The sequence below is a fragment of the Littorina saxatilis genome, linkage group LG4, assembly GCF_037325665.1.
Source record: "Littorina saxatilis isolate snail1 linkage group LG4, US_GU_Lsax_2.0, whole genome shotgun sequence".
Lineage (NCBI taxonomy): Eukaryota > Metazoa > Mollusca > Gastropoda > Littorinimorpha > Littorinidae > Littorina > Littorina saxatilis.
In genome coordinates, this window is record NC_090248.1 from 63,230,727 (window position 1) to 63,256,980 (window position 26,254).

The 26,254-nt window shown below is 41.0% G+C and overlaps 2 protein-coding genes and 1 long non-coding RNA gene across 6 annotated transcripts in view; 1 reads left to right on the forward strand and 2 right to left on the reverse strand.

The window, feature by feature from the left end:
- LOC138965342 (uncharacterized) overlaps nt 1-26,254 on the reverse strand; it is a 132,659-nt gene that overhangs the window by 68,179 nt on the left and 38,226 nt on the right. The window lies entirely within an intron of this gene.
- Nucleotides 261-14,195, reverse strand: LOC138965339 (monoacylglycerol lipase ABHD6-like). 2 transcript variants are annotated; one of them, XM_070337475.1, is made up of 8 exons: nt 14,060-14,195; nt 11,199-11,401; nt 10,393-10,555; nt 9,825-9,941; nt 7,528-7,660; nt 5,403-5,569; nt 4,998-5,153; nt 261-3,250 (listed from the first exon to the last, which is right to left on the reverse strand). In XM_070337475.1, the coding sequence occupies exons 2-8, from the start codon at nt 11,339-11,341 to the stop codon at nt 3,086-3,088; spliced, it is 1,044 nt and encodes a 347-aa protein (XP_070193576.1). In that variant the 5' UTR covers nt 11,342-11,401; nt 14,060-14,195; the 3' UTR covers nt 261-3,085. The 2 variants fall into 2 exon arrangements, with proteins under 2 accessions (XP_070193576.1, XP_070193574.1); XM_070337473.1 differs by having other exon boundaries at nt 13,890-14,181.
- The window catches only part of LOC138965340 (uncharacterized), a 65,624-nt gene continuing 56,870 nt past the window's right edge, over nt 17,501-26,254 (forward strand). For all 3 annotated transcript variants that reach the window (XM_070337476.1, XM_070337477.1, XM_070337478.1), the window contains exon 1: nt 17,501-17,741. The gene's annotated coding sequence lies outside the window, so the exon portion shown is untranslated. The remainder of the gene's footprint in view (nt 17,742-26,254) is intronic.

The window sequence follows — 26,254 nt, forward strand, 5'->3', positions numbered from 1 at the left end:
AGGGAGAGTAACATGCATGTATGCGGTCAATTGGCAAAGTTCATAAAATCAGACCCCCGTTTCTTAGCAGCGAGATGGCTATAGGTTATGGCAAGTAAAAAAGCGATGAGGAGGGCTAGGATTTGGCAAAAATAGGTGAGCATCTTGGTGGAGGTGCTCGCACATCAAAAAACATGGCGGCAGCATCCTGTCGGCTGTTTACGTCAACTCTTTCGATGTCAGCCAGTCGTATTTAATCCTAACCTGGCTTGCACAAAATCATTTCATGGACACCTTTGCCTACTCGCCAGCAATTAAATTGCTTCCTAGCATTTCTTGCATGTACAGAACGAGTGTCTGATGTTACATTTTAATATGAATTAACTCTTGCTTGGGTTAAAAGCGTCTGAGACAAGCATGGTACCATAGTAACCATAGTCTACACATGAAACAAAAAATCTGAGGGGGAGGCGAGGTGGTACATCTGAGAGGTGAAGACCACATGACACAAGGCAAATATTTTACGATTTTTGTCAGATTCTTACATCACTATTTACAACATTTTAATCAACAAACAAAAAGTCGACAGAGAGATCCTAAAGACAGGTGGTTACATCAAATTTGAGACAATTTGTGACACAGTCAAGATAAGATAATACAGAGCAGAAAATGAAAAGTATAGAAAGTTTTAAATCATACAGTTCCTCACAAAATTACAGATCTGCAGTGTCGACCAATAAAACTGGCCACTCACAGAAACGAATTAAGGAAACAATCTGAAAACTATTCGTTAGTAATTCACACCATAATGTTACAAAAATCTCACATAGTAAAAAAAGTGAATAGATTTCAGTTTGCATGCATAAGGAAACGGGAGTTCTACCATCTTTTCTGTGTAATATATTGGCCAGTCTAAATGACTAATTGAAAGAAAAAAACCAGTGTTTTAATGAGGAAAGCATGCAAGAGAGCAATAAAGAAAAGACAACCATAAGTTACACTCACTACAACATGACTATAGTAACAGAATGAATTTCCTGAGAACAGCTGGGTTTTTTCTTTTTAAATCATCAGCTGATGATTATTATGGCGTTCAGCTGTACATTACAAAACATCATCATCATCATCATCATTGTGCATCATCATCATCAAAGAGACAATGTCATCACATCTTCATCAGGTGCTCAAAACCATGCATCATCGTCTTCAGGTGACTAGAGCAATGCATTATCACCGTCATCATTATCATCGTCATGAGCACCATCATTATAGTCACAAACATCTCTATAATCATTGTTGTCGTCACTATCAACATCATCAAATAAAAACAAAATAACAAATTATTTTCAACAATGCCACTTTGGTGAGAAAAAAAAGAACTGTTCCACACTCCTGCAGTTATCCCAAGTTACACTATTGGAAGCGCCTACTGGAAAATTCTTCACCAGTGACTTGCCTGTGTGTGTACGTGTGTGTGTATGAATGACAGTACGATTTTATTCTACTTTTTTTCTTTCTCATGTTATTATATATCTGCGAGTCATATATCATGTCCTAACAATGATTGTTAAACAAAAGAAGTTGAATATGCACTTAAAATCAATTGTTTTGAGGGGCAAACTCATGGGGGACTTTAATGCTCCAGGGCGTAATACCTATTTTTTTGATAATTAATTTTTTCTCGATCTTTGCATGGTATTTTTTTTGACAACTGTTGTGGATCTTGTTATTTAAATGCAAAAGATACCAACGACACCCACACAAATTTAAAATCGATTTGTTTACACAGCGAACCTAATCTTCTTAGATCAGATGTATTGGATGCATGTTAACTGAAAGTTATAACATTTCCCAACTGCGCTGCACACAGCTGAGCAATGATATAGACCAATGTCTTACCTCGACACCTAAGAATCAACTTTCTTTTCAGTAAAAGTGTACCAACATAAATTGCAATGCCCAAAACAGAAAACACTGAAAATTCATCTTTCAGCATAACTGGCCTGAGGTTTCATCCCTGTATGTTGAGCCTATCATATGAAGAATAAAACTTTTTCTTCAAATAATGTGCCAATGTTTTGTTATTGGAATGATTTGATTAACCGAGTTTTACACAACATCATCAATACCTGACAGGTCAAATTCCTTTTGAGCATTAGTGGCTTATCTTAAAACAGAAAAATCACACAATATCACCAATATTTTGTGCAATATCCTTTGAGAAGAATTCACACTAGTTTTCTCTTACCGTACATTTTGGAAGGAGCATTCAAACGGAACGCAACAATGTTCACAATTCATCTCGTAAAATCAGTGCAGACAAATGGACACAAACCTCAGAACAACGCTGACAAAACCTCAAGATTTTGGTCAACACGTGTGCATCAACTTAAAAAACCCAAGAATCAGTCCAAACTGGCAAGAGTCTTATTACATGTTTCAGGTTCCTGTGGCAATAACCCCCCCCCCCCCCTCCCTTCCACACACTTCTCCCCATTTCTTCCATCAAGTGGCCTGTTGTAAAATTAAGTTGACATAACACCGACACAACTTCAAACAGAAAAATCACACATTTTACCAACAATAACTCTCAAAATACAGAGGAACCCCCCCTTTTCTTACCCCTGGTTGAAGACACCCCCATAACAAGATTCCCTCTTCATGGAGTCTGTAAACTCACCTCCATTTTAAGACCCCTTCCTTTCAAGACCCGATTTCCTCACATTTCTGTACGTCTTAAAAGGGGGTTCCACTGTATCAGAAATGAAATCGGCAACTAGTCATGCATACTGGTTTTTGTTTTGTTTGACAGGTTTCTTCCTGATCAATGTAATGCAATCACTGTATTTCAGACTTGCTTTGACTCATAGGGGTTAAAGAGAACCTGGTTTATGCGAAAGCCAGAACTCATGCACGTACTTGTAAGGAAATACCCATTTGGAAAATGGCTAGCTCAATCTATACGTAGCTCAGCCAAGAAAGTTGCTCGACGGACTCACTGTCACTGAAGTGGAAACGCCTGCTTCAACAGTTCAGTTTTCCAAGAATACGTTATGAACACCAAAGGCATGAAGGTGGATCAGTGAAAACTACTCCACAAGCAGCATCAAGATTTTTCAGCCTGAAGCTGTGCGTAGAAATCCATTAGTGCGTTGGCGACCAGTTTGGGTTGATCGAGGTTGACGGCGTGACCGCAGCAGGGCATGATGTCCACACGACGTAAATCCGGCAGTTTGGCTTTCAGAACTTCCACACCAGACACATGCACCACCTGGAAAACACACGAAAAGGTGCGAGTAACTGAAGGTGCGAGTAACTGAAGGTGCGAGTAACTGAAGGTGCGAGTAACTGAAGGTGCGAGTAACTGAAGGTGCGAGTAACTGAAGGTGCGAGTAACTGAAGGTGCGAGTAACTGAAGGTGCGAGTAACTGAAGGTGCAAAAAGTGGACAGTGGAACCCAACCCTTAAGACCTAAAAAAATACGAGAAAATCGGGTCTTAAAAAACAGGAATCTTAAAATGGGGGTAAATGTACAGAGGTTATTAACAGAAAATCTGAGAAGACAGGGTCTTAAAAACAGGGATCTTAAAATGGGGGTAAATGTACAGAGGTTATTAACAGAAAATCTGAGAAGCAGACCTGATTACCACTAAAAATTTCCTGGTGTACAAATGAGGCTAAAAATGTGTACAATCAGAATTTTAAGGTGTACAATTCATTCTCGCGGTACACACTGTGCTTTATTCCCCCCTCAAACCCCATTATTTAAAGACTGTAAATACATGTAAGAAAGAATTTGTGCTGAAAGTAAATTAAATTTAAAACATTTTTGTTGAAAACAAAAACCCATACACTATTACAGTATTAGATATTTGAAAATGTGACACAAAACGAATGATAGAAAAACATAATTTTTATTTTTGACCTCTGAGGAAAATTTGCATCATCTGCTGTCAGCAGTATTGAGTCAGCCCTTCATTTCTGTCACTGCACTGGTCAGTATTTTCTGGTCTCATACAGTCCTCTTTACACATTGCTTTCTAGGCTCACACAGTCCTCTTCAAACTTATTTTAATTTTTTTATTTTTTATTTTTTTTTATTTTATTTTATTTTATTTTATTATTTTTTTTTTTGGCGTATGATTTTAATGTCTGGCGTATAATCGTACAGCGGTCTTCAATTTCGTAAGATTGTACGCAAATTTCGTACAGTAACCAGGTCTGGAGAAGACAGGGTCTTAAAATGGAGGATCTTAAATCAAGGGGTCTCAAAGAGGGGTTCCACTGTAACAACTTTGACTTTATTTCCTTCTCTCATTTTCAAACATGCACTTTCGAGCAGGGGAAATTAAAACACACAGAAGTAACATATTTCTCTGCTGTGAAAAACCTAACCTCATCACATTTATCAGCTATCATCGGCGTTCTATTTAGTAAATTAACAACTCACTGAGTGAAGGATTGTGTTATACGAAGCCTTAGTCGTCTAAATGACAATCATTTCTTGTCTCAGAAAACTGTCTATTTCTGAAGAGTTGAGCACCAAAAAAAATCAACTTCTCATCAAACATAAAACTCTATTTTCAAACTGCACTTTTAACAGACACAAACACACCACATGCACCCACACACACCACATGCACCCACACACACAATGTGCACACACACACACCCACCACATGCACACACACATGGGCGTGCACACACACACACACACAGATGAGTGTGCACACACACTCACACACACACACACACACAACATGCACACACACACACACCCACACACACAATGTGCACACACACACACCCACCACATGCACACACACATGGGCGTGCACACACACACACACACACACACATGGGTGTGCACACACACACACACACACACCACGCACACACACACACACACACACACACAACATGCACACACACATGGGCGTGCATGCACACACACACACACACACACACACACACACACACACACACACAATGTCATTACAGAGAGAGGGAAAACTCACCTGATCTTGTTGGCCCCACAGCACCTGAACAGGACAGGTGATTCTGTGCAGAACCGACTCCAGGTGAGAGCGACTGTTCTCAGACACCAGTTCATGCACCAGCTCCAGGTAAAAATGGTTCCTTTCTTTCCTCAGGTCCACTGCTCCTTGCAAAATCTGATAAAAGGTTGACTGAATAAATAACCGTACTTTCAGGGCGATAAGGCGCAACTTTTTTCCTCAACTTTGACCCCTACACAGTATTGTTGTGTGTATGAATAAAGAAAAGTACTGACTGAAAAGCTCATGGAGCACATATAATAATAAAAACAAAACACAAAAATAAATAAACACAGTAAAAACAAAGTCAATTAATTATTAAAATTAAAACAAATATCAATCATATCTAAAAATCCACCCACTGACCTGGTAAGGAACGTATGTTTGTCGATAGCTGACGACTCGCAGCATGTCTTGCAAAGCGGCGCCCGTCTGGGGCAACAAGGGACATGACTCTAGTGTCATGCGACCTCCGTTCTGTTTAACTGTCTCCCTGTTTGCCGCAATCATCTGACCCTCCTGGGGTGTTTTCACTGAAAAGGATAAAATATTTGTCATTAACAATGTTCAGACCTGGGAACCCCTGTTTTGCACTTTGAGTATTCTCAAACAAACTTGGTGTATTTTCAAAAAAATGAGCGTACTCCACACAGCGTTTGCACATCCATGATTAAAACATGCCTCATGCGCGTCCGTCACACCGTTAATTAAGTTTACCTATACATTTAAAACAAATGCTTTTTTCAATTTCTACGGACACAAACTGTACCGTATTTGACGGACTACAAGCTGCGACTTTTAAAAAAAAAATCGCATTGCGGCTTATAAAAAGATGCGGCTAAAACGTTACCTAAACTTGAATAGCCTAATGGAAGTCGCCGCGGATTTTCATTTCGCTCGATTAGCGATTACCGGTACTTTATTAGCTCTCTACTCAAGACTCGGCGCTTTTCTCTTTCTTTCGCGAATTTTCGTTTGTCAACAAGTCGTCATAACAAGCGTACAGAGAAACACCAGATGTATCAACATCTCGCGCGCGAGATTTAGTTTTTTTGTGTCTCGCGATAGTTGGAGGAGCGAGAGCCGCCATGTTGTGTTTTCGTCTGCTCGAAATGTGCGCAAAAGTCGTAAATCATCCCAAAAAAGCTTATTCCGGGCGGGACTACATGTGTGTGTTGGTTACAAATTGTGTGTGTGTGATATTTTTCTTCAAACTTTTTCACTTTTCTCCTTTGTTTCACTTGTTTATTCTCGGAGCCGATTTCGCCAAATACCGTACTTTCGTTTGCCTGGTTGTTTTGATTGATTGACACGATCCGATTATATTTTTTTCGACGGCGGCTAATATAGTGACGTAGTCATGTGCCAAAATACTGGATCGGCTTCAGGATGGGCTTGTGAAGAAAAGTAGTGTAGGAATTTTTCTCGTCGTATTTTTTCCCACTGACCGTACTGAGCGTATTCTCGACAATCATGCGTACAAAATACGGCGAAATCGTATGGGTTCCCAGGTCTGAATGTTCCTTTGAGTTTGATTTTGAAGTCAGAGCACACAAACAATTACTTGGCTTCTCATTCAGTTTAAAAGACCAATTGATAATGACAGTTGAATTGCACGAATGACACTGAATACAAATGAATACTCCGGCAAAACGGCAATCTGTAAAATATGTCAAAGAGTGACCGTACCTTCTTCTTCTTCTTTGTTCATGGGTTTAGACTCCCACGTTCACTCATGTTTTTAGCACGAGTGGATTTTTACGTGTATGACCGTTTTTACCCCGCCATTCAGGCAGCATACGCCAATTTCGGGGGAGGCATGCTGGGTATTTTCGTGTTTCTATAACCCACCGAACTCTGACATGGAATACAGGATCTTTTCCATGAGCACTTGGTCTTGTGCTTGCGTGTACACACGAAGGGGGTTAAGTCACTAGCAGGTCTGCACATAAGTTGACCTGGGAGATCGGAAAAATCTAACCCACCAGGCGGCAGTGACCGGGATTCGAACTCACGACCTCCCGATAAGGAGGCCGACGTCTTACCACCTCGCCACTGCGCCAGTCAGTGACCGTACCAAGAATTGACAAGACAGGAGAGAAAAAACCAAAATAGAAGAACCCTTGCTACAGTGGAACCTCCCTTTAAGACCTAAACAAATCTGTGAATATCAGGTCTTAAAAAGGGGGAGTCTTAAAATGGGGGTAAATTTACAAAGACTATGAACATAAAGTCTGAGAAAACCAGGTCTTAAAACGGAGGGAGTCTTGAAACGGAGGGAGTCTTAAAACGGAGGGAGTCTTGAAACGGAGGGAGTCTTAAAACGGAGGGAGTCTTTAAACGGAGGGAGTCTTAAAACGGAGGGAGTCTTAAATTTGGGGCCCTTAAGAGAGGGGTTCCACTGTACGAACAAAAACGGAGACAATTGTTCAAATAAAACCAAAATCAAATATATAATCAGGGAGTAGCACAGAAAATACACACTACTTACTGCTAGGGCAACACATGCTGACAGAGCAGACCAATTCCGGAAACTTGGCAGCAAACAACCCTGACAAGGCTCCGCCCATTGATACACCGCTGACATGGAACGGTTGTTGGTCCATTCCCATCAGCCGTACAAACTAAAACAAATGCACACACAAAAATAAGTGTGAAGAATGCTGCTGAAATGATTTTTATAAATATCTTTTACAAATTGTATGTTTTACCTATCATTTTATAAATATGTACATATAGGTGAAGTTGAAATTTTTTTGCTGCATATAATAATATAAACACACATTAAATGCTTTCTTTATTTGGTGTTTAACGTCGTTTTCAACCACGAAGGTTATATCGCGACGAGGGAAAGGGGGGAGATGGGATAGGGGAAAGGGGGGGGAGATGGGATAGAGCCACTTGTTAAAGGCAGAGTAAGCCTCCCGTAAACCATCACAGATACGGTCAGGCTTTTACACACAGTACAAACACCCTTTCATTTAAACACTCACCAATTGAGAACATCCTAGGTGCCCTCCGTAAAGAGCGAACAATTTTCAAAGAATTTATTTTTGCGTGGTTTATCTTACCCCTGAGCCATCGTGAACCCGTGTGATCCAGTTTTCCTTTTTCACAATGCAGTCGTCAGTTAGTCATGAATGCGACTCGATGTGAGCTTATCTACAATAGCACGTTTTTTATGCACGAAACAACGGCTGTGGTTCACAAGAACTCTAGCGATGGCTTTTGACTGTTGAGAGGAACGGCGATTTGCACTGATAAACCTTCGTCTGCTACGACCCTTGCGTGACCCTGCTTCCGGGCTTTTCTTTTTTTTAAACTTTCACAACTTCGAATTGTTCTGATCTTGTCTTGATGAAAAACGAATTCTTTTATGATTAAAGAATGTTTGTGTAACAAGCTGTCAATTTATTATTTAGATTTTAAAAGTTAGGTCTAGCGCAAAAACGAGGCGCCGTTGTTGTTAACGAACAAGTCTACGAAAATAAATTCTTTGAAAATGTCTCACGCTCGACAGAAAGCAGCCAGGATGTTCCCGTTCGGTGAGCGTTCAAATGGAAGTATGCTTGTACTGTATTTAGACGCTCGGGGAGCTCTGTGATGGTTTACGGGAGGCTTACTGTGCCTTTAAGTGTTTCTTGTTCACAAAAGCACTAATCAAAAAATTGCTCCAGGGGCTTGCAACGTAGTACAATATATGACCTTACTGGGAGAATGCAAGTTTCCAGTACAAAGGACTAAACATTTCTTACATACTGCTTGACTAAAATCTTTACAAACATTGACTATATTCTATACAAGAACCACTTAACAAGGGTAAAAGGAGAAACAGAATCCGTTAGTCGCCTCATACGACATGCGGGGTGCAGAGAAATAAGGATGTGGAAAAGAAGACTTTTGGTAAGTGAAATAAAGGTGATGGATCCAGTCAGGTAGAAATAAGACAACAAGAAAAGAATTGGAAAACTGCAGGGAATAGTAGGGAGAGTTTTCTTGGAAGGAAATATAGGTGAAAGGACTGGTAAGGCAGAAATAAGACAAAAGAAGAGAAGAAACAGAACCGTTAGTCGCCTCTTACGACATGCTGGGTAGCATCGGGTAAATTCTTTCTAGTCCCAACCAATATGGGACTCCCCCTAACCCGCGGGGGGTACACATTAAATGCATAATGGCATTTACATAAAAAATCTATGTAGGACTTCGAATCAATGTATTAAAAAAAAGGTATTTTTTCCTGTATCAAAAAGATCTGGTTCAATTTCCTGTTTTCCACTAGTCTGTGCAACTATTATCGAACGCTGAAGAAGAAGAAGAAGAAGAAGAAGAAGAAGAAGAAGAAGAAGAAGAACAAGAACAAGAAGAAGAAGAAGAAGAAGAACAAGAAGAAGAAGAACAAGAACAAGAAGAACAAGAACAAGAAGAACAAGAAGAAGAAGAACAAGAAGAAGAAGAACAAGAAGAAGAACAAGAAGAAGAACAAGAAGAAGAAGAAGAAGAACAAGAAGAACAAGAACAAGACGAACAAGAAGAATAGCCCTATAAAAACTGCCATGGGTACACAAAAGTTCCCAAGAGCATACACGGTACCAACAGCAGCCAGACCCCATCACAAACAGTTACTCCACATCTCCCTGGTGTGCCGTCTTCAAACGTTCCAAAAACGTCCAGCTACTATAAATAGCTCAAGCTTTGGCAGGGAGACAACTCTGTCAATGCAGAGCAACTGCCTGTGACAAAGGGGGACTACTGCATCACCCTGTGTCAAGAAGCAAGTCACTTCCATACCTGTCTCATCCGATGCAGCTGACCCTCAAAGCCAATGTCGTCACCGTCAGCAGGATCTGACGTGAAGCCGTGTCCGGGCAAGTCTAGCGCCACCGCGTGAACATCAGGTGCAAACTTCTGTTCAATATTCATGGACACAAAAAGTCATGAAAACTACCACTGGACACAAAAACACAAACAAATCTAACCAAAGTATTTTAGAACTTTTGAAAATATGCAGGACTTTACGTGTTTGTATAAAGGTAGAAAATCATATCTGTTTAGGAGTTGCTAACATAAGCATTCCTTTAATGCATCGCTGGAATTTTGCAAGCGAGTCACATTTTGTTGACTATTTCAGATAAGTTCATCATTTGTATGATAAGTGTTTCTTCTTAAAAGACCACAGGGTTGAAGTACTGTAAATGTAACGTTTTGTTTCGTCAGTAATTTAACATTCCAATAACCTACCATTCTTAGTTGTTTTGTGTTAAGCATTCCCTTGTTACTTACTACTCTTAATCCTCTTCCTCCCCCATACATGATAAAAGTATAATCTGATTTTATTTTGTTTGATTGTAAATCATACCTGTACAATGGGAGCCCACATAAAATGGTCAGCTGAGAAACCATGGAGAAGTAAAATGCTTGGACGACCTTGAACCTGCTGACTTCTCTCGCCAAAGGTGAAGGTGAATCCCTTGTCGTCTGTCACTGTTCTCAGTCGCATGCCACTCAAGCGAACTGCAATTCTGGAAACAACACCAAAAAAACACAATTATCATAACAGAAAACCAGGTTAGGGGGGGGGGGGGGGGGATAGGGGAATAAAAAGCTATGTACTGGCCTTCAAATAAGAGATACATAGTATCATAGATACTGATAAAGACGAAAAGCCAAAGCTATAAAAAAAATTCTTGAAAGAGAAGTGCATCTTATAAACACAGCAAACGTTTATTATAAACACCACAGTTTCCAAGACAGTCATTACGACATCTTCTGTCTCCTAGCCCTTCACATTTGACACCAAATGTTACAATCTCCTCTTCTTCTCGTACATGGGCTGAAACTCCCACAGCTTTTACGTGTATTACCATTTTTACCCTGCCATTTAGGCAGCCATACGCAGCTTTCCGGAGATGCATGATTGGCATTTTCGTGTTTCTATAACCCGCCGAACTCGGACATAGAGTAAAGGATCTTTTCCATGCGCACTTGGTCTTGTGCTTGCGTGTGCACACAAAGGGGCATAAGGCACAACTAGGTCACTGGAACAACTACTAGCCCGACCAATCCATCATTTTCAAAATGTAATGTCTCAGTCACTGTCAGTGTCAACTGACCAAAACTTCCAACAAACAGTGCATTAGTGCACACAACAATATCTTTGCCTACCTGAAATACATCTGTACCAGCAAGCGAGGATAGGCAAAGTAGATGTAGAGAGAGGTGACAGCTGTTGCCATGGCGAGGGCTACAGACGCAGGATTCCCCAGTAGCTTGAGGGAAAGCAGAGGTACTTCTTCCAGTAACTCCATTGTGCCCACTGACAGTGTGTACGGCAGTTGGTGTATGTTGCTCAAATCCAACAAAGGTTCCTGTCAAATTTCAAAAGAAAATGTGATATTGAAAATAAGACTCATATATAATTATATGAAGAAAATGCTATGTTACTCAGAATTGTAGTAGCTGTGTAGAAACCTGGTGGCCCTAAAGAAGACGTTGACATTCATGCGTGCCATAGGAGTGGAAGTCTAAAAGGAGCGAACAAGAAGAAGACTCTCATATATATATATGACTTATCGATCATTCCAAAGAATAACATTGTAACTTCCATTCCCAAAAGTGCCTCCATGACAAAATGTCCATCTGTTTATTAGTATTCCTCTCTATAAAATGTATTCCCTCACCTTTAGACACCTGTGAAACACAGTATGAAAACGTCAAACAGAGAAAACAAATTATATATGCTTGTTCCAAGGGTGTAATTCATGACACATGCGGTCAGTGAGTCACAGTCATTGGTACTGTCAGTAATCTCTAAGTTTAACCAGGTCACATTTAAAGCCCCATTGTCTGCAGAGTGTTAGCGTTAACAGTAAACATCAAATGATGATGTTTTATCTTGGAAACTATTTATAGACACAGATAATGATATATATATTTACTAGAAGAATACCCGCTTCGCCAGGTACGGCTTCACCGGGAAGAAGTAAAGCCGAATACCCGGCTTCGCCGGGGACCCGGCTTTGCCGGCGCACCGTACGAAGGAAGAGAGATAAACGCGCAAAACACTGGAGAAGATAAGGAAGAGTAATACCCGGCTTCGCGGGGACAGTGACCTTCTAAAAATAGTAACGGGAATATGGATTGAGCGTTGTGTTCTAAAAATAGTAACGGGAATATGGATTGACGCCACACGAAGGAAGGCAAAACACTGGAGAAGATAAGGAAGAGTTAGTGGGAATGGATCTGGGAAGATGAACAGAAAAACCAAAATCGGTTCAGCGCTGCGCGCTGAGAGCACGTGTTGAAAATTCTCATCGACCAGGTTGTGTCCGGGGTGTATCTGAATATGCCCACCAAATTTGAAGCAGATCCATCGAGAACTTTGGCCGTGCATCGCGAGCACACACACACACACAGACACAAGTCGTATATATATATATATATAGATAGATATCTTTACAGAAGTGACATAGCATACTGAGTGAAAGAAGAATAAACGCTCTGAGATTCAGTCAGTGTGGTGACACACACTCACAAGGGGCTATTTATGGAAATTGCCTAAGGCCAAAAAGAAAAATATGACTGTTTCCGGTAACATCGCCGAAAAAAGTAGGGTTGGTGGGTCGATTTAAAAAAAAAAATTTTAATCTTTTTCTTACGTTTTGTTTCTTTTTAAGTTGTTTTTTTCTTTTCTTTTAAACGCTTCCTTAGTTTACTTACAATTATTTAGCACATGTTTTTGACCTAGATAATTATATTGAAACTAAATAAAGTATACTTTTTTTTTGGTGCGAAAAGCGAAAAAAAACTTTAGGGTCGGCTCTTAAAAATAGGGTTGGTCGGGTTACCGGAAACAGACATATTTTTCTTTTTGGCCTAATACTAATCAGTAATACAGTGGAACCTGCAATGTAAGGCCCTTCTGATGAGAGTACAACTCTGAATAAAGGACATTTAATTATTGTTGCGCCTTCTTCATCTCCACCAAAACATACATCATTTCTGTATACAGGAAAAACGCCTACAGGAACTCCACCTACAGGGAATCCCAGTCTTTTGGACGACATAGACCCCTTCAGCATCAGAAGCAGACAGTCCAGAGCCTGTGCATACCAACAAGGCAGCAATTGAAGTGTTTCGAGGCCTAACAGATTTTACTTCCTTATATAATTATGCCAGCTGACCAGTAATATCACTGCATATAATTAGTATGAACTTTTTTTGCAGCAAAACTATAAAGTGACAAAAAAGGCCCAACGTCAGTGGATAGCTGCAAATGAACTTTTGCAACCTAAAAGGCTAAAGCAATAAGATAATTGCACAATAATTGCAAGTATAATGTATCATACATCTATATTACAGGCTAAAGACTAAAGTTCAGAAAATATACATATGATATGGCATCAAAACAAAGCCCAGTCAAACTTACAGTACACTTACACTTACAGTAAGTACACTATCAAAAATCTGCTGTTATCATTGGTAACTACTTCACTTGTTTAAATGTTACAATGCAGGATTAAAAGTTCCAAAAAAATAAACCTGACCATTGCTGGATTCTCCATCAGTAGCACTAGCAGTTACACTAATACTATGTCCAGTTACTGCTGAACAAAACTGTGAAAAGACAAATCTCAGAATGAGACACTCTTCTAGTTCTAAACAGACCGTGTCTGGTCTCTTATACCGTTGATCAATCGATTGAATGTGTGTGGGTGAAGAAAAGAAACATCCCACACTCATCCCTCCCCTCCCCCATCCACCGCATCCCTGCCCCTCGCGCGTCACAACTTTAATCCTCTTGTAAAAGACCCTGCCGAGTTCCAAGCCCAGCAAGTACAAATAAGGTAAACTAACCTCCGAATCCATCTGCACAGTCGGCGTTCGAATCCTTTCGCCCAGCAGCAGCCTACGCTTTCCCGATGCACACAAAAACCTCTTGCCCAACAATCAAACGACAAATCGCAACTGCTCCGTCCACTTCAATCCACTCACTGACTCAGAACAGCGACAATGATGCCACTCACCAGATATGAAAAGCCGAATGTAAAAAGTCAAGACCTTCGCATCGTGTACAGTCCCCTTGGCGATGATAAAATCGTACGATTCGCCAACGAACGCTGAATGCGTAACCCCCGATAACACAGACCTCAGCTGATCGGGAGGGTTCCAAAGGTCGCTCTCCTTGGCCGAAAGCGAAATTTATTGAAGCTGGTATACCGGTTTGCCGTAACCAGAATGAGACGAACACAGTCATGCAGGGTTGATTTTCGAGTGGAGTTTCGGGTTGTTCTCGGTAATTCCTCCAACTTTCTGTGCAACAACACTCCAAATAGCTTTAGTTTTTGAAAAGAAAAAATCTTAATTAGCAGCAATTGATATCGTTGCGTTCACTCTCACCATAACCAGGGACTATATAGCCTAGGCTCCTAATACATGGACCACCTCCTGTTCTGACTGAACTAACGGCGCTACAGCGCTCAAACCAATTTCATTCGCTTTATTCACCATCTCTGGATAAGTTGCACATGTCAAAACAGTTACAGAAACACAAACCCTCAAAACCGTTAGGCTTTTTCTCACTTTTGGCAGCGTTCACTCTAAACATGACTGATTTGCCGCCTCAAACGGACTCGTTTCAGTCTGTCCACAGCCAAAGCTTTCATAACAAGAGGCGAAGCCTTCAAGGCTCACGTAAGAAATCGACAAACAGTAACACAAACGCAATCACTTCGTCACACATACACACACACACACACACACACACACACACACACACACCGCACACACACACACACAGTAAGCGGCATAATGACTCTGTGCAGCATAGAGTGTGTATGAAGAAAGCGAGACACTAGATCTAGATCTGAATGGCCGATTTCGAAGAAAAAACTAGTCTCGGCCCGCTCATAATAACAATGACCGAGACTTTCAGTAATTCCTTCGCGTGACGTCTAACCCTCTTACGTCATAATGTGACGTCTTCAAATGTTGTGACGTCTTCAAATGTTAAAGTTTCTACCACAGACATACATACGCACGCACGCACGCACGCACAGACAGACAAAAGTTAGCATCGCATAGGCTACACTTACGTGAGCCAAAAATGGCTATATGACAGCTAAGACAGTGTTTGTTACATTTTAACAGTGAGTACCCCGAGTTTCTACTGCAAACAAAAAATAATAGCAGAACCTCAAAGTATGTATGGGGTCCCTTAATATGGACCACCTTCAACAAATCGAAGAAAACTAAAAACTAAAGGCAATTTTAATTCAGTAATTCATTAAGAAGCTTGCTGCAAATAACCTATAACTAGCCCTCGAGATTTGAAAAAAATATAACTAATAGTCTTTTTTTTGTGGAAGTTGATAATTTCACTTATTTTCAGTCTGTTTCAGTTTGATAAGCTACTTCAGTTTCCTGGTGTGCTTCAAATAATGCTCTCATCAACCCGAAACAGCTAAATCTAAAGCATATTTGAATAAGTCTGACTTGCACACTAAGCTGTATCATGTTATTTTGAAGTATAGGGGGCTTTTTACAGTGATTCGTGAAGGCCGCTTCACTGGTCCATATTGGGCGCCCAGGCTCCTAATATGGACCACTTGTGATTTTTTCTGTATTTAATTTTTGCTGAAGGTCTATTAAAGTTATTTCACTCTAATTAGGCCTAACTGTTAAACCGTAAGAGAGAAGGACTACCAACCACAAAATGAAACTTATTCGGCGCAAGAAAACAAGCTAGTTATCAGCAATAAACACAAAGTGGTCCACTATTAGGTCAATGCCATAACACACACACATAACACACACACACACACACACAGGCACTGGCACGGGGCGCGCTGTATCATATTTCTTTGTTGTTGTTGTTGCTGCTGCTGGTTTTGCGAGAAGAGACGGAGACATTTAATTCTCTCTGTTCTCTCTCTCTCTCTATTTTTATTTTTTATTTTTTATTTTATCAAGTTGCGGTTCCAGTCTGGTTTGGTTCCCCGGGTCTGTTCTGAGAAAATTGAAGGAAAACTGAAATAACCAATATAATGAAATAACTTGAAGCCATTCATTTATTTCGGTTCTTCGGGCCAGCTCGCGGCACCCGGGCACTGACTCGTCAGGTCGGGGGGAGGGAATAATATGGTGAAGCCGGAGAGAGAGAGAGAGAGAGAGAGAGAGAGAGAGAGAGAGAGAGAGAGAGAGAGAGAGAGACTGGAGAGAGAGAGTATGACAATTCTTTATTTAACGAGGGTAGTAGATTAAGCAGTGGTCTGCTTTTTTACATCCAGCCCTCGCCCTAAAAAGGGACTAACTACAAAAATGAAATAAAAACACAAGATAAAAAATAGAAAATAGAAAAACTAAAATTCTACATTTTAACAGATAACTAAAGTGAAAGCACATTATACATAAACGTACACAAAATGCATTGCATTGAGGTAAATTGCGAGTTAATTGATGTGAATTAAGTGGTAGAGTGCAGCTTGCACTTTCTCATCATGCTCTAATCCATACATTACATTTTAAAGAAAATCAATCAAACAAGCAAGATATTGCTAAGATCAACACACATCTAAATAGTGGTTGGTTTTTAAGTCCAAGTTCATCCGAAAAGGGTTTGTGTACATTATACCAATAACTGAAGAGGAGAGGGGCATGTTTAATACAGAAAATGAATACCATTTAAGACAAATATCATTTACTTTGACTTCATTACATAAGACGAATATCTGCTCTTAAAACTATCAGAGAGAGAGCCTGAGAGAGAGAGAGAGAGAGAGAGAGAGAGAGAGAGAGAGAGAGAGAGAGAGAGAGAGAGAGAGAGAGAGAGTATTTGCTGCAGAAAAAAAACCGATGCTTCGGCGGATGCTGACATATTATTCAGAAATGCTGCACAGCATTTATATTTTTCTGCAGAATAACTGAATAAAGTCTTATATTTAGACGACCATCCTCGCAGGCGCAGTGGACTTTCCTGTCTATCTAATAATTATAGGTCTATGAGTGGAGCAAATTTTTCTTTGTTTTCTTGCCTTTTTATTGTGTGTGTGTGTGTGCCGTGTCAGTGTTTGATTGTCAGAGTGTGTGTGTGTGTGTGTGTGTGGTTTGCCGAGTCTTGTCGCGGAAGTGTTTTTAACAGTCACATTATACAGACTTTGTTGGTATGACCATCACTGACGGAATGCCCAAACCAGAACAGGTTGCATGCCGAATTAGAAGAGCAGACGACAGCAAACAATTCCCCCGAGTTATCGTTCTTGGTAATGGTTATAAATACAAACTGCACCAAAGAAAGAATGAATAATTTAGCACACAAAAAACATTCAATATATTGACAAAATATGCTTGATCATCTCTCTTTTATTTTGAAGTATTTCGAATGCATTTTTTTTTATTAAAAAACTCACATTTTAATGAATTTATTCCAAACAAGCGAACTTTTTAGTCAACCACTGTTTGTGCCGCGCTTGGCAGCGGCCAATGTAAACATCCGAGCACAGCGCGCGCTGCGCTTTTTCAGCGAAAATGTCGCGTCAAATCTGCCGTCTGTGACGCAAGAGGCCACTGTAGGGTTGGGTAGCAGTCTGGAACCAACCGAGCGCAATGGGGTGCTGAGGAATTCGCGCCGTCTGACGTCAGGAGGGATCTAACTTCGAACTTCCTTTTTGGGTCCAGTCTGGCAGTCAGAATATTGACCACGACTAGAAGGTAAGTTTGTGGACTTCTCCGAATTTTTCAATGAAATTTGCGATAAGAACTCGTCTCTTTTCTTCCATTCAATAATACATGTGTGTTATCGGTGGCAGTGAATTGTAGGATCAGACTTTCGTCGATATATCGATCGAAAGTGGTGTGAGCCGACTACTGGTGCCATAGAATGATAAATCGATAAGCGTGCTGGTCGGTGGTATTTGCTAGAAAAAAATACTCAGACTCAGCGGAGAGACAGGTACATTGCTGAAAAATGTGAGGACCATTGTTAAATGCTGTACATATTTCTTGTTAATACAGCTTATAGTTCATTATGAAATTGACGAGGCCTTGCATGAAAATACAGACACAAAAACATACACACAAAGTGACACATGTGATGTATTTCTGAAAACAAAGTTAATTTTTGTCACTCGGATTGATTCAGACTGCATGACATTTATATATATATATATTTCTTCTGCTGTCAATGGCAGTTGTAAGCTTCTTTTTTTTCTGAGTATCATCTTGACAAATATCTTGATGTAATAAAGGATAATTTAATGTCTGATGAAAGGCAATCGATCATCTGATCTCCTTTTCATTAATTCTAATTGTTTTTGACTTTTCTTTTAATTCTTTTTAATAATGGTAATGCATTTCACCATTTCATCAACCGTAAAGAAAAATAGGGAGGCTGTTTTTAGCACTCATGGGGAAAAAAATGTATGGGGAAAAATGAAAAGAATACAGTGGAACCCCCAATTAACCATATCCACATATCGAGACTCTGGGAGTTACTTCCCTTGTTTTAGGAAGCAAACACACACAAATGCTGCTAACAAGCGCTGTGCTTGGGGACAATGTAAAACGGATGATAGGTATCCTGAACGCTGTGTTGGCGTGAAATTCATCCCATTTGTGAAACCGGGAAAGCATCTGTACCATCTAGATCGCTGCCTTCGCTGGATAAAAGCCTGCAATCGCCCAGCTTACCAGTTGAACGTCAACACAACCAAGTCGTACACGTACATTTGCAGCAAGGTCAGATCTCGCACGACTTTGATTCAAGGCCTATTGCTAATTTTTTGATGGTTTGGTCTCAGTGTCACAAAAATATGACGATCTAATCAATCACTGATTTAAAAAACAAGTATGTTGCCCTATATCCATTGACATTCTTAGTGAAATAGATCTATTTGAAATAGTATTTCACTGCCCCGACCGGCGAACTTGTTGCCGGCTGTATTGAGCTTGTGTGTTCGTGTAGGCTTACTCAAAAAGTCAAAATCACAGTCGTCTCCGAAACAAGCAATAATCAGAGTTGGGGGGAAAACATTTCGTTTGTTCAGTTTTGTTTTGTTCTTGATAGTTTGTTTATCTCTCACACACACACACACACACACACACATACATACATACATACACAAACACACGCGCGCACGCACACACATTGCACGTACGCGCACATACACACACCTACTGAGATATGCCTAACATACACGCACGCTTGCAAACACACACATAATACGCAAACGCAGTTTAATTTCCTCAATACAAGGCGAAAGGCACACACACACCACACACAAATAAACACACACACGCAGTCCCACACACACACACACACAACCCTCTCACACACAAATAAACCCACACACGCAGTCAACCCCCCCCCCCCACACGCACACAACCCTCACACACACAAATAAACACACACACGCAGTCCACACACACACAACCCTCTCTGACACACACACCCGCCCAACCCCAGCGTCCAACTCAACTTTCACCAACAACCATACCCTACTCTCACTATCGCTCTCTCTCTCTCTCTCTCACACACACACACACACACACACACACACACACACACACACATACATACATACACAAACACACGCGCGCACGCACACACATTGCACGTACGCGCACATACACACACCTACTGAGATATGCCTAACATACACGCACGCTTGCAAACACACACATAATACGCAAACGCAGTTTAATTTCCTCAATACAAGGCGAAAGGCACACACACACCACACACAAATAAACACACACACGCAGTCACACACACACACACACACAACCCTCACACACACAAATAAACCCACACACGCAGTCAACCCCCCCCACACACACACACACAACCCTCACACACACAAATAAACACACACGCAGTCCACCCCCCCCCCCCCCACACACACAACCCTCTCTGACACACACACCCGCCCAACCCCAGCGTCCAACTCAACTTTCACCAACAACCATACCCTACTCTCACTATCGCTCTCTCTCTCTCACACACACACACACACACACACACAAGCTCACGCAAGCACAGCCACACACACACACAGCACGCGCATACACACACACTGACACACATCACACACAGCACGCGCATATACACACACACTGACACACATCACACACACACACCCACACACACCTTTCGCAGTTCGCTCACAGTTCTTCTCTTTTCCATCGTCGCCATCTTCGAAGCTTGCTTCGCTTTTCAGGGGAGATAACCCGTTTATCACATTCGCTGCTGACTTGTGGGTCAAGTCTATTTAAGACTCCCTCCCTTTTAACACTATTGTGACTAGCACTGCCACGGCGTTAACGTCCTGCCTGCCCAAGCTTGCCACCAAGAAACTTCCCAAAAATCAGTCTGTAAAGAAATCTGTCTAGCAAGCTTGAATTAAGTCCAATCACCACCAAATTTTGTGTACTAATTCAAAAATGGATGCCCAGTTCAGTCGTGCTATTTATAAGTTTGTCACGCGATTTGTTTTAGCAAAGGGGGGTGAAAGGGGGATAATTTGTGTTTTTTAACGTTTTTTTGTGTGTTTTATTTTCCACTGCTTTTTTTAAAAGTTATTTTTTAACAGAAAGTATTATAAATAATGTTATAACCAAACAAGGTGTAAAACCTATGAATTAGCTGAAATATTGTTAACATTGTACACAGAAATAAGGAGACAGTACAAAGAAAAAAACAAGCAAATCACGCATTCACTCACAGCATCCTGACTCAAATGAAACAAAACTGTAACACTCACCAAATGATGTCTAGGTAATCCATATTGAATATAAGTCACATTTTCACAACAAAGTACCAACTGTACACCTATGAACAATTCCAAAAGGATTTGAAGGCTCCAGCCATCCATTGTTATCAGTGCTGCCACGCCCCCATAGCTCCTGCACGATTCCGAGATACATGTTCGTCTAGCAGTATCACCCCCTACCACGTGTAGTTTGCCGACTCGTACTAGCAACAACGGGACTGTTTCTTCCTCAATATCACTGCTATTATCGCTTTCTTGAGGCTAAAACGACACGATGTATCATGATCTACAGGATCCACAAGATCCAACATCCGGAGAATCTCCTCCCGTGACAAGGCTCGCCTTCGATTCATTTTTTTTGTTCGAAAACACCACGCAAATCTGCACTAATTTGATCAAGCCGGAAGAGAAAACCACGTGTATCAAGGGAAACAACTCAATTTATTGCAATCTTCAAAAACCGGGAAGCAATCACGAGTCTTGTACCTTGTATGACTGGTACTGAAAAATGCGCGTCCCGTCCATGGGCGTGTCAGCGCGGTTACTGATTTATCAGTGTCCCGTCGCGAAAGTGTTAAGACCCTGTTTTTTTCAGATTTTCTGTTCATAACCTCTGTAATTTTACCCCCATTTTAAGACTCCCCTCACTTTAAGACCTGATTTTTTGGAGGTCTTAAAAAGGGAGTTCCACTGTACTCATAAAAGGTCATATTTTGACCTAACATCTACTGAACCTGGGACGGTTTCTTGTTTAAAGGTGTACCATCTAAGGAGCCATTTAGGGAAAGTTTTCTGTCTAATTGGACCTTTAATAAAGTTCAAGAGACTTTTGCTGTGTCGTAGTATAGATACCCCTGCAATGAATTGCTAAAAAAAAAAAGCTACATTACTGCGCTAATGTCTTTTTGTGAAAGTTATGATGCAATTTGTGGAGCAACTCACCTCGCTTTGCCGCCGCGTGAGAGCTGAAATCGATTGAACCGGAGCGTGGGTAGTTTCTTCGTATCAACCGGTTATACGGTGTGTCCTTGGTTCCTCCAAAAGTAGAGTGCTCTCACAGAAAGAATGACAAAGACCCGAAATTCATTGAGGGTCTTGAAGAACAGCCCCTAATACAAGTGCATGCCCTTTCAGTGCCCGGGTGAGCGTCGTCCAGTGAATAGGTATTTGCACACGCCAGTGACTTTTGAAAGTTGACTGAGATTACTTAAAGTAGGCTGACATTGGCAAGGACCACTGCACAGTGGCTCAACTTTCTCATGCCTGTCATTCATGGCTGTGTGTTCTTCCGAAAGCGGAGTATGGCTGCCTAAATCAAATGGCGGGGTAAAAATGGCCATAGACGTTAAAAAAAAGTTGGAGTTTCATTCCACGAACGAAGAAGACTCCGGGCCTTGGCCCTCCTTGCTAGTTCATGTACCCTACTGGGTTGATGACTGTTTGTTCTAAAACTTGGAATAACAAAAACTGTTTCTTGATGACCAAAACAAAGTTTAATTTATTTAAATTATCAGTGTATTTATCAGATAAAAAAACAAACGAACTGACAAGTTAGAGAAGAAGAAAAACATAAGTTATATTGATATTTAAAATGTATTGGCACAAACAGTAAAAGTACAATCAGCCAGTATATTTACAATCTGAAGTTAATAGGAGCTAGGAGATTGATTTACAGTAGAAGTTTAAATGATCTATAAACTAAAACAGGCTGCATAAAGAAATATACACTGTTGCATTTCTACTAACTGAAAAGAGAACGAAGCACGTTTGTTGTTCTGGAATTATGTTACCTGCGTGTATTTAAAGTTTGAATTTCTGGCAGCAGTATTTTAGGTACATTTACACTGTGTTAAAGTGAATGCTAATTTCGATTGTAGTACATTTAACTTGAAAAATTAGTCATGAGATCTCCCATAAGAGACTGTTTGATCTTTTGCGAACACTTTTTTGTACTCGTTTGACTCAGTACAAATTACCGTGCCTTTGAACTTCCAAGCAGAAGTGCAACAGCTAGTGTCTCTCCTGCACTGTTTGCCTGGAAAGGCTCTGATGTTGGTTGGAAAGAAGCTTGTTCAGTGGGCAAAGTCGTCGAAGAGGATCGATACAAAGACAGGCTAAGCTAGTACAATCTGCAGACCTGGGAACCCATACAATGTCGCCATATTTTGTACGCATGATTGTCTAGAATACAATCAGTACGGTCAGTGGAAATAAAAAACGACCAGAAAATTATCTAGACTACCTTGTTTGAGAATACTCCAGGTGCAAAACACTTAGGGTTCCAAGGTCTGTGTCTGCGTATTGGGTACGCTATTGCATTGAGATGAAAGATAGGTCGTTCTGGTCAAGTACAATGAAATCCTCGATTCGAAAATAACAAATTGCACATTTTGTCAAAGCAAAGTACTGTATTTTGTTCCAGCTTTCTAGAATAGGAACAAGTACGGAGCTGGTATTCATATGCAAATGTCTAAAGAGAAACCTATTGAAAGGCAAGAAAGAAAGCTCGGGAACGAAAGGGAAGAAGCCGAACATGCAGCCAGACAGATTGAATCGCTACAATGAGAAAATGTCGTGCTAGAAGAAGCGACTCCCACCCCCCCCCCCCCCCCCCCCCCCCCCCCCCGCTCTTGCTCGAAGTCCAGAAGATCAACCTTGAATAAAAGGCAGAGAGGGTGGGAGGAGAGATAGGGGGTAGGGAGACCCTGTATGTGCGCGTATTGATTTTGTTTGTTGTCTAATTGTTGACATAAGCTGCAATTTTCATTCCCAATACATTATGGAATGCTATCTCCATTGCTACAAAAAAAGAGAAAATCGTCACAAATTGCTTAGAGGATGAAAATATAGAAAATATGAACTCTCACAACAACAAACAAGTCGCGTAAGGCGAAATTACTACATTTAGTCAAGCTGTGGAACTCACAGAATGAAACTGAACGTAGTCCGCCGCTAGTGCAAAAGGCAGTGAAAGTGACGAGCCTGTTTGGCGCGGTAGCGATTGCGCTGTGCTTCATAGCACGCTTTACTGTACCTCTCTTCGTTTTAACTTTCTGAGCGTGTTTTTAATCCAAACATATCATATCTATATGTTTTTGGAATCAGGAACCGACAAGGAATAAGATGAAATAGTTTTTAAAACGATTTCGTAAATTTAATTTTGATCATAATTTTTATATTTTTAATTTTCAGAGCTTGTTTTTAATCCTAATATAACATATGTATATGTTTTTGGAATCAGAAAATGACGAAGAATAAGATGAAATTGTTTTTGGATCGTTTAATAAAAATAATTTTAATTACAAGTTTCCGATTTTTAATGACCAAACTCACTCATTAGTTTTTAAGCCACCAAGCTGAAATGCAATACCAAACCCCGGGCTTCGTCGAAGATTGCTTTGCCAAAATTTCAATCAATTTGATTGAAAAATGAGGGTGTGACAGTGCCGCCTCAACTTTTACAAAAAGCCGGATATGACGTCATCAAAGGTATTTATCGAAAAAAAGAAAAAAACGTCCGGGGATATCATACCCAGGAACTCTCATGTCAAATTTCATAAAGATCGGCCCAGTAGTTTAGTCTGAATCGCTCTACACACACACACAGACAGACAGACAGACACACATACACCACGACCCTCGTCTCGATTCCCCCCTCTATGTTAAAACATTTAGTCAAAACTTGACTAAATGTAAAAACACCCCGTCATTCACTCACGGGGGGGAAAAAAACACCAAAAAATGAATAAATCCTCTTTGAAGCAGCCAGCTGTAAAATAAGCCCATTTTTTGTTTGTTTCTTTGTTTGCTTAATAACGCCCAGCCGAGGGCGGTGCTGCTTTGACATATAACGTGCGCCACACACGAGACAGAAGTCGCAGCACAGGAAATAAGCCCATAAGGACATGACATTGATGCCATTTTGTACAACAGTGCCCAGATTTCATGTCTTGGCAGTGTACAGTGCACAACAAATTCGCAGGACTTGAGACGTTCGCAAGAACCCAGTCCTCTACGGAAGTCAGAAGAAGAAGAATTAAGAAGTCCCACACGTTTCCGATATAAACCCCACTTGTTTCCCACCTGAATCCCACTTGCTTCCCACCTGAATCCCACTCGCTTCCTACCTGAATCCCACTCGTTTTCCACCCGTGAATCCCACTCGTGCCCCACCCTGATCCCACTCGTGCCCCACCCGTTTCCCAGTCGTGTCCAACCCGTTTCCCACTGGTGTCCCATTTACTTCCCACTGGGCTCCCACTGGAAGTCGTAATCAAATCCCACATGGCGCCCATGTGGGACTTCCCACAACGTCACCATGTGGGATCCCACTTGGGGCCCACATGGGATCCATGTGGGAAGGTTACTTGGGATTAGGTCTCAAAAAGGTCAGGGAGTCTTAAACATAGGTAACTGAGCTTATGGACAGAAAATCTGTGAAAGCTGTTAGGTCTCAAAAGGGTTTGGGGTGGGGGAAGGGGCATGTCTTAAAGGCAGTCCTGAATTGAGCCCCAAGTCGACTTTGCAGAGTCTTTTTTACCAAAAACTCAGTGATAAAGTCGACTTTGCAAAGTTAAGGATAGGCTTTAATGGGTGTCCTAAAATGGGGTTCCACTGTACTAACCACTTACTGGGACAGAGCTGGGCGGGTGTCACTGTACTAACCACTTACTGGGACAGAGCTGGGCGGGTGTTCATTGATTTGTTAATTGTCATGGTAAAGAAGAATTAATAATTTACAGTTCTCAGCGGGATCCTTTACACTCAGGTATTGGTGGTCTTAATTGTTCTTTGAGCAGCTTTGGCATTGATTTCGTATTAGTGCTGATAGGGATACGGAAGTGATATAAGTCGGCTGGAATAAGTGATAAGGGCACAGTTCCCCTTGAGGGGTGTCATTAGGCGTGGGTATAGTTGGCATAACGCGGAGACTTCTTTCCAGTCCCTGAACACTTTGCTGTCATTTTTGCAGACCTACAGAACTTTCTTTTCACTGTTAGGGGAAGGTTAATTGGTGCCAATTGAGGACTCGTGAAAATCGCTGGAGTTTTAATCGCCATTCAACAAAGTTGTTGAAAAATGTAAATCTCAGTATATGTGCTTGTTCATCCTTACCCCCACCCCACTCTGCAGTTTATGGGAAATAGTAATTTTTGGCTCACGTAAGTGTAGCCTATGCGATGATAAACTTTGTCTGTCTGTGCGTGTGTGTGTGTGTGTATGTGTGTGTGTATGTGATAGAAACTTTAACATTTGACTAAACACCGAAATACTAATTTTACCTGGTTATTATCCAAGCAACAGCTTCAAAATATTGAAGCAATGATCAACATTTCGTCGGCACGTATGTAGTTAAAGTGTGTATCCAAAGAAAACGGGTGGTGGGGGGTTTTGGGGGGGTAAAAACAGCTGACTGATTTGTGTCGTGTGAGGTATGTAGACCAGGTCAGGGGT